The following is a 17,752-nucleotide window of genomic DNA, read 5'->3' on the forward strand; positions in this document are numbered from 1 at the left end:
TGAAAAAACCCTAACTTTATCAAAACCCCCAAAACATTTGAAAAAGGCTATGGTGAGGGAGATGATAACAACCCTAAAACATTTGAAAAAAATATAGACTTCCTGTTAGGGTTATTGTGAGGGAGATGGAGACTTCTCAATCTTTTTTGTTTTAAAATAAAGAGAGAAGGTAACCCTAGATTTTTAGGGCTTTTATAGTTCTTTTCTTCTTATTTGGCCAGGAGACAAAAGTTGAATTTTTTTTAACGAGGGGCATAAGCGTAATCTTACATTTTCAGACTTTATAGTTCAGACTTAAAAAACAAACATCTAAATTCACTCAATTCAGATCCAGACAATTCACATTCAGCCAACTCAGATTCAACCAATTTAGATTCAGACATAAATAAAAAAACAAACAGCACCTAAGACTTGTTAGGTATGTCTGAAATGATGCAGATGCAGGGCTTGAATATCGAAAATGACTTATTTTTTAGTTGGTTCATCAAAAAAAAAAACGATCTTGCTTTGCTTACTATCTCTCTCTGGAAATTGCCATCTTCAAGAGAAGGTGGTGCTCAGATTACTAATTTTTCTTTTGGTATCAAGTTCTATGGTTACTTTTATTCTTCTTCATCATCACCACTTTCACGGCCGACCACCATTTTCATTGGCGACCATCACCTTCACGAGCTCCGACCACCATCACCACCACCATCTCTTGAATTGAAGCACATTGATAATCATTAAACTCCATAATTATTTACATCGTTGACATAGAAAAAATGAAGGGTTCTTGGATATGATATGACAACCTTCATGACTATCTTGGATTTGAACAAAGAGATCGATATCATGAGGAAAGTCAACACCCCCACAATAACCGAAAATAAGAACAAATACGGAGACATGGCCGGAGAAGGAAAATGCATAACACTTCCCGGAGGTTGCACTCAGCAACACGACCATGATGAAGGCAAAAGTCAAGCTGGTATTGAGCACGCACATTACCAACATTTAAACCTATCAGTAACCTTTTTACAACCTCCTCTAGGTTAGGAAATTCAACTGAAACACAGTAAAAGTGAAAAGAAAAAGTTTGAACATGGAGAAAATAAGACCTACGAAAATACATGCCATGTGTTGCTAGCGCGTGTTAGCAGTGGTTAGACATATTTTGATCTGGAGAAGGTCACTAATGGATTAATCATGAAGTGAAGTTATGATGCTAGTGAAGTGAACGTCACAATAGACACATAACTTTTAGGTTAATGTAATATGCAGACTTCTCCTTGAATATAAGAGTAGTGAAAATGAATCAGACTTAAAACAAAGTAACATATCTGACAAAAATAAATTAATGCATTACCCAAATAGACAATCCAAGACCGGAAAGCAATTATTAACAATATATGTATTCCATATTTCATTACCCAAATGAATAATCTAAAACTAAAAAAGCAGTTATCCACAACATATGAAATCTATGTTTACATACAAACATCTACATCTCAACAACATAAACCAATAAAATTGACAGTCAAGAAAAAGCTTGTACGAAAGATAACGAAGTCTTCGGTTCACGATTCCAAACTACTTTGTTCCAAACATCAATGAAATCTTAATTTGTTCTTTGAATAGCTAAGATATCTCTAGATAAATAAGATGGAGAAGAGGATGATACATGAGATTAGTCGTGGTGGCCTGATGGGTGCTCGTGAAGGTGGTGGTCGTCGATAACGGTTATGACTGTTGGTGAATATGGTGATGACTGATGAAGAAAAAGTCGGTTTATATAGGGATAAAGATTGTAACTGGTGGATTGAGGAATTTAAGAATGAAGAAGGAGAAATCGATGAATATAGACGGATAGAGATTGTGACCGATGGATTGACGAATTTTAAGAATCTTCTAATTGACATCTTCATGGTCAGTTTAAGATTTCAGAAATTGCAACATAGATGGATAGAATTGTAACTGACCTATTGACAAAATTTCAGTTTAGTAAACCCTATTTTTTGTTTGGACTAGGTATGACCCGTGTGCCTTTGGCACGTTCAGTTTCGTATATTCATCTCAAAGATCATAAAAGAATAAAATAATTTTAAAGAATAAAAATGTCAGAAAAATATATGTCAATTTACATGCATATTGTAAATGAAAACAACATCGAATTTTTTATTCTAAGATATAATTTTGTTGTTAAAATCAATAAATGGCTTGAAAAAATTAAAAATTTTGTTAATATAAACTAATTAACTCACATAACATGTTATACCTTAGTATGTTGTTGGAATCAATAAAATGGTAGATATAATCAAATTTTTATTCACATGCTCTAATCAAGTATTGACCGCAAAGCATCTCGGAAGGCTTGAACCCACCCTCAAACTCTTGAGCGAGGTGGCTGAAAATTGGACCCCAAGCATCTGGCTTGGTTATTTCCATGTAAGGTGACAACCATAAGAATGCATCAGTGAAATTCATTCAATGATTGAATAATTCCCCGTAAAAATATAAAAGAATTTCGTGTAATAAGAATAAAGAAAATTCTAGAGAACTGGTTAAAATGTTGTTCTCTTAATTTAAGTGATACATGAGAATCAAGGAAATGCTAGAGATTTGTTAAAATTGGCTAAAATAATGTAAATAAGTCAGAAAACATATCATACATTATTATGTTGTTGTTACGTCGATTTATCACGTACGTTGTTTAAAAAATAAGGTTTCTAGTCCAAAAATCTACACCTAAACACACATTTAGTCCACCCTAATATTAATATAGGATTTTAAGCCAAAATAATAATTATAATTGATATTTAGTCGAAATTGACCCATCTCTATAGAAAAAATATATCTCTATCATTTCTATTTAATCATAATACCCGGTATAACCTTTTATATAAGCAAAAACTCACTTTTGAAAACCAATCTCCAAAATTCTCTTTCTTTTTTTCTCAAATTTTTTCGATTGATTTCAAACTTACTATCTGTTTCGGAATATACACGTTATTTAGTACTCCCAATTACGTATATTTCTACAACAAAACAGATTTAGTATAGTTAAAGTATGTATAGATGTCAAAGTTACAGTGTTTTTCTGTTTATTGATTCTTGTTTTCTTTCATAAATAGCGTGTTATTTATTGTTAAAGTTTCATACTTTATTTCATTTTTTTTATATGTGTCATACATAACATATTATGTATGAACAATGTTTCTTCCAAAAGGGAAAATGACTAAAATCCCATTTTCTGGAAAGATTGGACCTTAATCTCCTTTTGAATTTTATTTTGGGCCTAAAATCCGTGGACCCTTTTAAAAACATAGAAGTATTTTTTAGTGTAAGTATATAATTGTGTTTTTTAAATCAATAAAATGCTAGATTTTTTTTTTTTGAAATTTTGTTATATCTAAGAATGCTGTTAAAATCAATAAGATGCTAGATAAATAATTAAATTTTTATTCACCTACTCTAACTTTTATTTTTTTTCATTGTTCAGCATGCCTTGAACCTTTGACCTCTAAAGTAGAAGTTTATACCTCTTATCACTCCAACCAAGCATTGTTGGTCCTACACTAACTAATTCATAACATATGTCACGCATATTATGCTAATAGAATCAATAAAATGTTAGAAAATACGGAAAATGTCAGCAATATAAAATCAGTTTACATTATGTTTTTATGAAAACTAGACTGCAGTGATAAAAAAGTATTACATTTAAGTATGTTGTTAGAATTAAATAAATGTTTTGAGAAGATACGAAATTAATCAACATATATTTTCATAATGATTTTCTAGACAAAATACTTTGTAGAGATGGAAATGTTGTAAGAACATAGAGAGAGAGAGAAAGAGAAGTGAATCTCGCTTTTAGGACAAGAACTACTGATTTGTTATGTTGGTATTGGCAACTATAAATTTTGAAAATAAATTTTGAGAATAAATTTTGACCATTAAATTTTCACTCTTAAAATTTATGGAAAAAATATATTTATTGACTCAACCACAAAAAGATTTTGGTTTACTATAAATTAAATATATTTATAAAAAGACAATAAAGAGAGAAAATAAATGACTTGAAGCGTGGAGTCCACCAAAATATAAACTTTGGACATATTTTTCATTTCATATTTTATTTTGGTCTCATTTTCGACTTTAAATCAAGTATGAAATGAAAGCCCAACATCTCACACACAAATTTGAGACACACCAATTTAGAGTAAAAACAACTCTAAAATTCACATTCAATTTAGCCACTTCAGATTTAGAGCAAATCCAATGGCAGTCTGTCTTAGGCCGAAAAAACCACTTTTTCACTCAAAATTTTTGGCTTCAGCTCAACCTCAAAAATTCAGCTCCAACCCCAACCTCTATTGAGGCCGAAAATTTATTTATGTGAGAAATGCGTGTGTGGCGTTTTTGTTGGTGTGCGAGAAACGTGTGCGGTTTTGTGTATATACAAAACACGTGTTTGAACTATTTTCGAAATAATAATTTTTTTCCAAGGTTGAAAAATTATTCGGGGACCGACACTTTCGCTCAATGTATTTTAATTATTAATGTGGAAGGTTATTTTAGAGTTGAAAAAAAATTAAAACTAATTATATTAAAAAAACGAAAAAAAATAAGAGAAGATCTTGGCTGTTGGATTTTTTTTCCATGGTTGAAAAATTATTTGGGGACCTTCAGCCCGACCCTCATTGGACTTGCTCTTAGATGCAATAAACACATGAGCCGAAAATTATGGTTGGATAAAGGCACAACAATAAGGTGTGTGTGTGTATAAATAAATAAAAGTAAAAATAAAAAACTACTAAAACAGTGGCTAATAAGGCTAGGAAAACAATCACTACTTGACTTGAGCAGTTTGCTTTCTAAGTCCTTTCAGTGAACTTTTATCACCCTTCTATCTGTTTACTTTGAACTTTAGTCCTTGAGTCATTGTAACAAATATGGGATGTTTTATATATGAAAGCTTTATTCAAAAAAAAATGCTAGGAAAACATGTATTAGTACAAGCAAAACAACACTGTATTAACAACAATGAATTAACAACAACATATATCCAAAAAAAAAAAAGAAGAAACTACTAAGACAGTGGCTCATAACCCTAGGATAACCCGAATACATGCTTTTTATACACGATCAATGACCACTCAAATACTCGATATTTAGGCTAAGACCTTACACCAACTTCTCCCAAGGCTTTCAAAGAAACAAAGCTTCTAATGTGAGGGTGTGCCTCATGAAATGGCAAAAACATATGAACCTGTTTTACGATGTTTGCATACTTCAGGTGACACGAAATGACATAACGAAAATTATGGTGGAACAGAACTTTTCCTTGTTTCGTACGCGAGAAAGGAACATAAACATCCAACCTACTACCAAAATTGCAGCTCCAATTTATCATGAATTCGGGCTTCCATTCATTGTTCGTTTTGTGCAGTGACCACACTCTTGTGTAACCAAGGTTCTGATTATCAACTAAACACAAATCCCCTTCCAATACCTTAAGTAGACAGAGGTGTAAGCGATTAAGTAATAATACAGAAGGCGGCAAAGGAATAAATTTGAACGTCTCATCTGCCAAATCAAAGTAAACAACATTGCCATTGCTCTCAAGCCAATGGAGACCTCCATTAGCAAAGATACCGAACAAATAATTATGTGATGCTGAAAATTCAATTTCTCCTTTATTTCTCCACCCTTTCTCACTGCCAAGAGTATAAACTTGACACTGTCCAATTGAGGGTTTGTCGATATCTCTGATATTGTAGTAGATCATAACAACCTTGTACTCGGTTTTAGGATGATTATAACCAAACCCATAAGCTACTCTATCAAAATGAATGGTGTATATTGGAAGATTGACATATTCCCTTGTAATGGGATTAAAGATGCTTATTGGACATTGGTTGTGCGTGCGTGTGTTGTCTTTGAATTTGATTTGAGAAAAACAAATCAAACCGTTGCATGAACCAACAATGCAATGATCATACATGTCATGCGGATGGTAATCATTGATCTCTCTAACTCTCTCGTAAGAGAGTCGCTCATTCTTCTCATCATATTTTACATAGTAAAGTTGATTAGTAATTCCGGGCTTTTTATCAGTTCGGACAAGGAATTCCACCTCGGTAGAAGTAGAGTTTCTGCTCTGATCCAATAATTGGCGATGCATGTGCCCAGAAGCAAAAGGAGCACTAAGAAGGAGATTTCGCAATGTGTTGCTTACCGCTCTGAACCTAAAGATTGATTTGAGTGGTAAGCGAGAAAGTATGACTATCATGATATCATCTGGTAAAAGAGGATTGTTCGCCATCGACCTGAATAGATGAAAATTCGTAAGTTATAGCTACTCACCTACTTACACATTCTGCGACAAAGATCATCGTTCACCTAGAGGCGCATAAAGATCGAATTACTGGATTCAATCGGTTTTCAACAAGTTCTAACATCCTCAAAACCTAAAAATTTAACGGACTTAAAGCTACTAGAATCCCTCCCCCCATCTTTTAATTCAAGAAAGCATTAACAAACTTTGAAATTTCCAACAGAGTTTGTCTAACAACCACTATATCAAGAAACCATATGTTTGTGCAATTAGGGTTTATCAATTCATTTCTAATGCATGAGCTTAACATGAATACTAATATCGATTGGGCATTTTAACAAACACAACCACAATCTTTTGTTCTTCCTCTTGAACCCAATTCAAGTGACAATAGGCAGAAGGAAAATCACAAATGTGTGAGAGAGAGAGAACTAATAACAATGTAGTGAATTCAACTAGTAAATGAATAAACCCTAATCACCCAGACCATAAAAATGACAAGGGTTAGAAAAACTTACAGCAGAATATGCAGTTTGCAGAAAAACAGAAGTAGGCTGGAACTTCACTTTCTTGGCGATGAAAGAATCAAGAATGGAGGAATCAGAAGAGAGAGATAGAGAGAGAAAGAGAGAAGAATTACAAGAAGAAGACGATAGAGAAGGAGAAATCTCTAAGCGGGTAAATGATTTGATGAGTTAGTAGGAATCAAGAATGGAGGAATCAAGAATGTTTTCAGATATTCAAATTTATTAGATTTTAGTTTTTCTTTCTTTCTCTTATTAAATACATTCTTAATCCCCCTTAAGTACCCAACTCTGATCAAACCCTCTGGTTCACCCCTCAATATTTGACCTATTTCGATTTTTGACACCCACCTAACCCAACACTACTTATTTCGTTTAGAAGCTTTTGTCATTTCTACTTTTAGTCCTCTCTCGTTCCAAGAGAATTTTTTATCGAAGTCGACAAGTAGTAGATTTTCATTAAACTCTATAGACTAGAAAAGATATTCTTTTGAGAAAATAGAAAAAATACTTCTTTGTTTAAGAGAGTTTTTATTTTTTTGTGGAGATGAAACTGAACTGGGTAACATTTATCTAGTGGTTTTGGTTTCGACGAAACCATTAATGATGTGTTTGGATGACGGAATCATGATTCCACGGATTCATGAATCCAAGTAATATTTTTTGGTTTGTTTGGCAACTAAAATTATTGAATAAACCTTGTTCTCAAAAGTCGTTTTTTCAAATATCGTTTCGTTCGAGGAAATATCAGATTTTGAGAAAAAATTGATTTTTGGAGAAAAATGATTTTTTGCAAAAAAGAAAAGATTTTTCGGGAAAAAATGACTTTCGGAGAAAAAATTGATTTTGGAAAAAAAGATAATATTTTGAAGAAAAAATGATTTTCAGGGAAAAATCTGATTTTTGGAGAAAAAAAAAATTTCTGAGAAAAAACTAAATTTTGGGAAAAATAATGATTTAAAAAAAATATATATTTTAAAATAATTATTTTGTTGAAGGAAATAATTTTTTTTGTTGATTTTAAGTTTGAAATTTGGATAAATTAATCCAAAATCCTAGCAAATTTTAGGGGGTAGGGTGGGATTTTGGTCCAATACAAATTTTGAAATTAGGAATCCTTAGGATTCAAAAGTCCTATGATTCTTGGTAGCCAAACAAACCAAGGATTCATGATTCCTACCAAATCCCACTTTTGATAGGAACAGGAGCGAGTCCACATAGGGGTCTGTGGGGGCGCAGGCCCCCACGACCCCGATGTGTCTCGTTTATGTTGTATTTGCCGATATCTAAAATATATATATATATATATATATTTCCATCTCTTAAACAGAATTGTTTCCTAGCTTAGTTGGTAAAAGACTTAAGTTACAACTTGGAGGTCAAGGAATCCATTCCCAGTAGCCACGACATTTTTTTGGAAGAATTTCTACGACTCTTACCCATTTTTTTTCTAAAATGTCTACATTAATAATACATTACAAAGGGCATGTCTGGCTTACTACTGATTCTTTTTTTTCTTGTTGAAACTAATACTGATTCTTACTGAGTGGGATGAATCAATTTTGACCTCCTAAAAGTGACCAACTAAAATAAAATAGTCTCGTAAAGATGATTATTTTTTCTAAGCAACTATCCTAATTTTGATTTTGTCTTTGTCGGATTTTTCGGTGACTTGTAGTTTGGACTTCAAAGTTGTCTTTTTTACACTGTTTGTCATAGAGTACGTTATTAGAAAGAAAACTTTATCTTCATCTAATTTCAAAGAAAAACTTTATCTTAATCTTTTCTCTTCCACTACGATCACTTCTTCTTCATTAACTATAACAAAAAAGTGCCCCCACTCATAAAAATTTCTGGCTTCGCCACTGGATAGGAATCCTACTTAGGAATCCTGCAACCAAACACACCATAAATTAATTATTTCATATGAAACTATCAAATAAGTGCATATAATGGTATTTAGTGGCTTCATTTGCTTCTTATGAAATTATTGAATTGTTAGTTTCAGAAGTTAGCACCACGGATCTAGTGATAAAAAGTGTTACACTTAAGTATGTCGTTAGAATTAAATAAATATTTTAAGAAGATACGAAATTTAATCAACATATACTAATTTTTATAATGATTTTTCAAACAAAATACTTTGTAGAGATGGAAACGTTGCAAGAACATAGAGAGAGAAAGAGAAGTGAATCTTGTTTTTAGGACAAGAACTACTAATTTGTTATGCTGGTCTTGACAATTATAAATTTTGGAAATAAATATTGAATATAAATTTTGACCATAAATTTTATGAGATATTGAGAATAAATTTTGACCATAAATTTTCCCTCTTAAAATTTATGGAAAAAATATATTTATTGACTCAACCCCAAAAATATTTTGGTTTACTACAAATTAAAATAAGAAATTTTGAGCGTATAGACCAAAAAACGGGCCTTAATAATAGTTTTAGTCTTCTCTAATCCCATAAAGGGTTTAAAACCCAAAATATTCATTTAAATGGATATCTAGTCCATTTGTATACATCTAGAGAGAAAACACAAATCCCTAGAATACATAATAAATCTTAATACCTAAACTAACCTTCCTTATATATAAAAACAGATTTACCTTCAAAATCCCTAAATATCTTTTCCATCTTTATCTCCCACCTTCTCTCTCCAATCACGTTTCTAGTCAAAGTAACCTCTATCTTCATTATCGTCAGTAACCGAAACCTGTTTATTATTTCTTCTCTCTCTCTAAATCCGAATCATCTGATAATCCTCCATTAAACTTAGAAAGCTTTTTCATCTTAATTAGAGCAGCTGTAAACACCTTCATCAATTATCAGGTTTTACACATTTCGGAAGTCTTTGTTCGTACCATTGAAACAAATGAGAGGAGTGCTCGAGAGAGAATCACTGACCAAAATGTGTACGCTAGAGAGAAATTGATTTATTGGATTTCACAAAAGCACTGTGGTACAAATGGTCAACCTACAAAATTATTTCTTACATTAGTATTGGATTTGTGTTGTGGAGTTTAATATTTTTGCATATGAATATCTTCTTGAGTATTTAATTGATTTCACGTACTCAAGTTTTTTATAGAAACAAAACTAATCTGATATTTATTTTGTAGTTGCTTAGATGAGTGAAGTAAACATCAATAGGGCAAGACCATTATTTCATTAGCCATACTTTTTGGATTAGGGTTGTGAGGAAGAAGATGAGTTAAAGATAGAAGAAGAAGATAAGTTAAACTAGGGGGTGCAAAGTACAATATTGATTATATAAGGGTGAACTGGGAATTATTTAGAATATGACTTGAGAGACGAAATATTTTCGAATGATTCCGTCAAAAGGGAATCCAAAATATAACATTGGAAAACAAGAGTTCAAACAGCAAGTTAATTATATAAAAAGGTGTCCAAAGAGCAAATCTCCCTAGATTCTACCATGTAAAATTGAGACCTTACAAGTCCCAAGCTAAAATAAGGAAGACGGTTTAGGGCATCTAAATAGTGGGTAGGGAATAAAAACTCCGGTCAGTTACATTTGACTTAGGGGAAGTCTTGTTTTGAGTCTAAATTCGGGTATATTTTTCTTTTCTATACCGAATTTTCATTTCCCCACATCCGACTACCACGTACCACCTCCAACTATCACCACCTTTGACCACCATCGTTATTTTCCACTATCTTTCTTTGTATTTTCTCCTTATCTCCATCTCTTTCTAACTATCACCACCTTTGACCACCGTCGTTCTTTTCCACTATCTTTCTTTGTATTTTCTCCTTATCTCCCATCTCTTTCTTCCTCCCTCTCACTTGCTCTCCTTTTGTCTCATTCTCTCTTACTTTCCTTCTCTCTCGTTTTCCATCCTTCTTCTCTCTTGATTTTTATCACTCTTGCTCTTTCTCTCTCATGGTTTGCTTGTTTTTGATATCTAATTTTCATATCCCGCATCCTACCACCACCACCAACTCCAACTATCACCACCTCTACCCACCATGGCCTTTTTTCACCCTCTTTCTCTCCTCATTCTCTCTCTCTCTCTTCACTGTTCTGACAAAGAGATTTTCGTGATTGGTCAGCCATGAAACCCTCAATCGAGGGTTACAAAACCCTCGATCGAGGGTCTGAAGCAGAAGACGGAGGGAATTTTCCCATTCATCTTAACAGTAGGATAGCAACAATGTTGCCTTGCTGCAACCATGAAGACGAAGGAACATACAATGAGGACGAAGGAACATCTCCAACGATGAAGACGAAGGGAACGTCTCCCTTCGCCTTTTCTTCTCCAACAGATCTCAGATACGTTGGGTGCAACCTAATTTAAACCCCTTAAAAGATGTTGGTTTCTTTTGCCTGGTTTTTCCTAAAAAAGTTCTAGGTCTTGTTTTAAAATAGCCTAACCTTGGGTAAGGCAAAGCCCTCTTATCTATATATAAGTTAGATAAGTTTTTTGCCATGTCATAATTTGCATTTATAAATCTCATTCCTTAAGTATTCAATGTTAAGTTTTCACCATCGGATTTTCTTCCACTAATTTGACAACTTCTCAAGATAACTCATCATTTATATGGTTAAGCAACTTGTGAAGATAAGTACCCACTATTCCTTCTTGAAATGTCTCTACATTAAGTGTTTTCAGCGTGAGAGAAAGCTAAAAATAATTGAGTCTCCTATTTGGGGGTTCAAATCTTCTTATTCTTCTCTCTTTTCTTCATTTTGTTTTTGTTGTATTTTTTTTTACACAGATGCCAATTTTTCTTTAATGTTTAAAGAGATTTATTCTATTGTGATATTACAAGGTAAGAATTTGTAATTCTTATTGCATATGTTGGTTTTGATACATTTTTTATGTGTTCTTTTAATGCATGAGTAGAAAATAATACAAATTAAGAATAATAGATTGAGATAAACTCGTTTTCTTCCAATAATTCTTGTGTATACAATAGGAGATGTTCTTCCCCTTATATAATTACAAAAGTTACATATATAGAATATATTATATAACGTATTTAGTATATCCCATATATCCCATATATCATATATATCATATATTCAATATATATCCCATATTGAGAGAATATATTCTATATTATGTATATATGCTATATTGGGAGAATATATCATATATTCAACATATTCAATATATATCCCATATTGAGAGAATATATTCTATATTATGTATATATGCTATATTGGGCGAATATATCCTATATTCAACACTCCCCCTCAAGTTGGAGCATAGATGTCAATCATGCGCAACTTGTCAATCGCTTTGTTAAATATTCGTCCGCAAACTCCTTTTGTAAGAATATCTGCAAGTTGATCTTCTGATTTTACGAATGGAAGACATATGCACCCTTTGTCAATATTTTCTCTGATAAAGAACCGATCCACTTCAACATGTTTCATACGGTCATGTTGAATTGGATTATGTGCAATCATAATTGCCGCTTTATTGTCACAGTGCAGATCCATTGCTTTCACAAGCTTAAATCCAAGATCCTTCAATATATTTCGTATCCATAGTAATTCACACACCCCTTGAGCCATACCCCGTAACTCAGATTCTGCACTTGATTTAGCAACAACTTTTTGCTTCTTAGCTCTAAACGTTACCATATTCCCACATACAAACGTAAAATATCCAGAGGTTGACCTCCAGTCCGTTACATCTCCTGCCCAATCTGCATCGGTGTATCCCATTACTTCCATATCACCACCTTTCCGAAATAAGAGACCTTTTTCCGGAGATTTCTTCAAGTACCTTAGTATTCGAAAGACTGCCTTCATATGTTCTTCACTTGGATTATGCATGAATTGACTCACGACGCTAATGGAATATGCAATATCTGGTCTAGTATGAGAAAGGTAAATAAGTCTCCCCACTAAGCGTTGGTACCTTCCTTTGTCACATGGAACTTGATCTGAAGATATTCCCAAGTGATGATTTGCTTCAATCGGTGTATCTACCGGTTTGCAATCAAGCATCCCAGTTTCAACAAGAAGATCTAATATATACTTTCGTTGGGACATGAAAATACCTTGACTTGATCTTGCAACTTCAATGCCTAAGAAGTATTTTAACTGCCCCAAATCCTTCATCTCAAATTCCTGTGACAAATAGTTTTTCAGAGCCTCCATTTCCACTGAGTCATTTCCAGTAACAACCATATCATCAACATAAACAATAAGAGCAGTAAGTTTGCCTAACTTTTGTTTTATAAACAAAGTATGATCAGAATTACTTTGTTTATATCCAAATGCCTTCATGCTCTTTGTAAACCGTCCAAACCAAGCTCGTGGTGACTGTTTTAACCCGTACAATGCCTTCTTTAATTTGCATACTTTTCCTACTTCAGAATTCGTGACTCCAGGTGGTAACTCCATGTATACTTCTTCTTCTAAGTCTCCATTGAGAAATGCATTCTTCACGTCAAACTGTTGTAATGGCCAACCTTGATTGGCTGCAAGAGAAATGAGCACACGAATAGTGTTTATCTTTGCCACCGGGGCGAAGGTCTCCTCATAATCCACACCATACGTCTGGGTATACCCTTTGGCAACAAGTCTGGCTTTGTACCTGTCAATACTTCCATCTGTAGGGATTTATACCCTTCTACTAGTGTTTATAGCGGAAATATGACATCTAATGTCTACACTAGTATTCCCAGGATCACATGCAAAACTAGTAATTAATCTAATGGAGATAGTAGATTACCTTAATCGCTTTTCCCTCGAACTAGTTGAATTGATTGAAGAAGACCAAGAGCTTCAAGTGCAGCTCCTCTACTTGGGACACGAGCAATCAATTTGATCTCCCAACTTGTTGTATAGCTAGCACACCAATGGTGGTTGGAAAAGAAGAACACCTTCTTTTTGACTAGATTGATAGTAATGGGAATTAGCTCACTTTCTCCTCTCTACTTGATGTGGTAGAGTAAGAAAGCTTAGAGAGAAATTCCACACCTTATTCTCTGCCCTAAGAGTGTTTATATAGAACCCTAATAAGAATCCACCTCCTTTTAGGTTTCCTAAAACACCCTTTAGAATAAGATTTAGGGAAATAGTCGAAAATAGCAACTATTGGTATTTTCTCAATTCCCTAAGGAGGAGGTGCCCAAACACCACGAAAATTGGGAGATATAATGTTTATTATATCAGCAACTAACCCTCCAAAATTCAGCCCAATGCGAGTCCTAGAAGTACCCGAACCGGTCTAGGCCCAAAAACCCTGTTTTTGGCCTTTTTGTACTATCTTTGCCTAATTCATTTTTAGGCCTATGAGATATGTTTATGGGACACTCCCATGATTATATCTCACTCCCACTAGTCATATCCTAGATCAATTTGTCACTCTTATGTGTAACCCGTTGTAGGATCCGATCGAAGTTAGCCGCGAATTACTTCGTAATTCGACGATCGTAGTTGGTCTCTAGCTACAACTCTACGATCCCTAAATCAATCGGACTTGATGATCTTCCACATCAATTGTCCTATCCGACAATTTGTTCGCATTGTCACCTTGGTCGAAGGACATCTCCTTCAACTCCTTCAGACTCCCACTTGGACTTAGAACAAGTGCAATGCCTCGATTCCCGTGTCAATTTAGTATCCCATCTGATACGTCACGTCATTCAGACTTTCTTGATATCCGAGTACAACTGTAAAAGACAAACGATTAACTTTAATCCGTTTGAGCGCGGCCACGCATTTTCAGTTGCTACTCATCAAGTGGCCTTGAGACACTTTGTACCTAATGTGATTAGGGTGACACAATCCATTCTTGCGCTCCCACTTAACTTCATGTCTATCCTGTCCTTCCCAGTATCCGTCTTTATAACCTCCTTTTACGGCGCGGCGTTTAACGGAACCAAAGTCGGGCATTCCTTACATAAGATGAGTGGAGCACTCATGTTTTGAGGAATCTCTCCAATTGTCTTTATGAGAAGTATTGACGTCCATCACGAGTGATGTACTTCTCATTTGAGGGTTATCCAGTGTATAAACCTTTTACACACCCACGTAGTCGAATAGAATATATTATTCATATAGCCCATGAAACTGCGCAATCCCATCGACTCCCGTGCTAGTCTTCGTGAGTCATTGTTGTCCATGCAATGACCTGGACCAGGGATTTTTGATAATAATTATTCCAAGTTCACTTAATAGGGTTTCATTCATCAGATCACATATCTGACAAACCTATTCGGAACGTTTTATTATCGATGGACTGTCGTTTAAACACTAAACCAAGTTTAGACGACTGGTGAAATAATTCTTATTATTTCTGATAACGAGAGTTGTAAATCTGAGCCTCTTCCGTAAAACTCCTTTTACCCACTCAGTTTTACTTGTCGAGGTTTAAAATTATACCTCATGCCTTAGACTGTGTATGAATCTCATACTATGCCTTAGGTGACAGTTTAGTTTGACTACCGTGGTAGTCGGTTTTAAACTTTGCTTATTATCAATTAATTTGAAGATTACTATCTTCAACCTTGATAATATCTAGTAATCTTTACTAGATTTAAGGCCTTTAATTCTTCGTGTAGTATTCGCAACAGTTCCCGGCTTAAAACACTTTTAGCCTACTTTCCTTCCATGTCTGGAAGTTTGCTACGATGACATGTTCAATTTTGTACTACTTCATCCTTTAGCCTTCTAGGATGTACTAAGTAGTGTTTCGGTTTTCCAATCCGAATTCGGATGTTTAAATGCTAATCATGTCCAACATGATTGACTTTACGTTTTCGAACATAAATGTCTCTCTCATGCGTGCTAGCTCATCGGTGTCTTTTAGACTCCGAGTTTTGCAACGCCCTCTGTCATGAGTTTTTGGGTCGAAATTCTTTTAGACTTTCCGAGTCTTAGATTTTCTGTTTCGGATCTCAAGCATCTCAGCGTACTGAGTCTCTCTAATCCTATCATCCTTTTGATCTATGCTTATAGATCTTCAGATGCCCAAAATGGCATTTTATCCTATTGTGTGTGGTCCTTTATTGAGTCAGTTCGTTACTGTTATACAACACCTTATGTCGTACTCAATCTTTTGTATGTACTCTGCATACGGACCCGGAAGGTTTGTTTACTCCCACTTACCTTCTTGAAACTCGTGATTCAAGATTTTCTTCATTCTCCAGGAATCAAATTTCTCTGATTGCCTTTTGAATCGAAGATTCTAACTCTTGCGTGCTTTTAATCCGTCGATAGATTTCTGAAGCATGCTTGTGGACATAACTTGATTGGAAGAATCTTTATTCTTCTTGTCTTGTTTCGGGAAACACGAATGTTTCCATCCTTCTCAGTTTTCTATTTTGGAAAACCAATTTAGGTCTTTTGTTGACTTAAATTATCAAGCTTCATGTCTTGACGAGATATGGATTCCACGATGATTTTGGCTTCTAGCCAAAATCTAGAGTCAGTTTCCGTTTCTGCGTAGGTCTTTTATCTCTTCAGAAATAACCTTTATTTTCTGTGTCTTTGAGATTTGACCTTTTAGGGCTTTTGAACAACAATTTGGAATTTTCTCAACTACTTTGAGATGTTCCTTTAGAGACACTTTCACTTGTTTTGAGAGTTCTCCGGCGAATGACATTTGCTTTTGTGCGGTGGGTTTATAAGATCATATCTTTAACCTTTCCTTTTCCAAGGAGTCGCAGTTTGTTGCTCTTGGTCGAATTTAATCGACTTGTACAAGTTTCATGATTGTTCTTTATGACCCTCCATGATTTTTCTCATGATCGAATTAAATCGACTTGTACTTTTCTCCCACTTATTCTTTTAATAATTAGTGTTTTCTCCCAGACTACTAGGTGTGCTAATTATTAGAAGAATACTATCATGAGCAACAAACACTTTGTTCTCTTGATTAGTTATGGAAGAAGCCCAAATTTCTTTTAAAAGAAATTGCGTCAGATATTAGCTAGTTTTGTAATGCTTTTACAAGCTTAGCTGTTAGACGGAATTTTGGTAGTTTTGTGAGAAGCTATGTCTAGACTAAATGGATTTTGGAGGATAGAGTTTGATTCGTGTTCTTCATCTTAATCCTTTTGGACACTCCAAATATGGATAAGTTAGAAGTACGTTTGAAGATCAATCTCTGTTTTTGACTCAAGGCTTTCTTTCTTGTCAGTTTGATTCATGTTTTGGTTATAGTGGACTTGTTGTCCTCATCCCTTTCGATTGGGATGAACCTATCTTATAGGTTTTTGACCAAGTTTAAAATCTTTTGGTATAGTTTGTTAAACTTAGCACTTATTAACATCTCAATTTAGAAATAAAATTCTTTATTGATTCTCCATAATACTTAGTACAGAGATGATGTTAAAAAACTAGAAAAACGATTAATCTAGAATAGTGCCTAAAGTAGACTTCGATCCCTTTCAGCATCCTTAGCAGTCGAGGCTTCTGCTCCCTCTTGGATCTTGTCTTCCTTAGCCAAATACTCAGTTCCCAGCTGCGCCTGTACATTCATAATGAAAGGGCAATTTTAGGTATTACATACCATAATTTGGGAATTTTACAGTATTTGATAAGTTAACTGTTTATACCTGAATTGGAAGCTACTGTTCCATTCTTTTTGTCCTCCAAGAACTTAGGGCAGTTTTTTTCCAGTGGCCCTTGCCATCACAGTAGAAACATTTGGTGTCAGGAGGAGGACCTTTGTCTTTAGGTTTGGCAATTCGTTTGCTTTTACCTTTTGACGCGGTTTTCTTCTTCTGTTTTCCACCTTTCTTGAACCCTTTGTCCTTTTGTACCATAAGAACGTCCTTCTTAGTCTCCACTATAGCGACGTCCTTTTCGGCTGTTAGAAGCATAGAATGAAGTTCCTCCAACGTTTTATCCCATCCATTCATGTTGTGGTTCATCTTAAACTGATTAAAACCACTATGGAGGGAGTGAAG

General features: G+C 34.4%; 1 protein-coding gene across 1 annotated transcript; it reads right to left on the reverse strand.

The window, feature by feature from the left end:
- Positions 1-4,923: 4,923 nt before the first annotated feature.
- On the reverse strand, positions 4,924-7,181 carry LOC147566620 (F-box protein At3g07870-like). The gene is made up of 2 exons (XM_086668531.1): positions 6,841-7,181; positions 4,924-6,314 (listed from the first exon to the last, which is right to left on the reverse strand). Exon 2 carries the CDS (start codon positions 6,308-6,310, stop codon positions 5,162-5,164), a length of 1,149 nt encoding a protein of 382 aa, XP_086524657.1. The 5' UTR covers positions 6,311-6,314; positions 6,841-7,181; the 3' UTR covers positions 4,924-5,161.
- Between the last annotated feature and the right edge of the window lie 10,571 nt (positions 7,182-17,752).

This window comes from Eschscholzia californica, unplaced genomic scaffold, assembly GCF_041429995.1.
Source record: "Eschscholzia californica isolate CP2 unplaced genomic scaffold, dmEscCali1.0.p SCAF_1, whole genome shotgun sequence".
Classification (NCBI taxonomy): domain Eukaryota; kingdom Viridiplantae; phylum Streptophyta; class Magnoliopsida; order Ranunculales; family Papaveraceae; genus Eschscholzia; species Eschscholzia californica.

Coding starts and splice junctions, on each gene's coding strand:
- LOC147566620 (XM_086668531.1), bottom strand. CDS start 6,310: ATGGCGAACAATCCTCTTTTACCAGATGATATCATGATAGTCATACTT.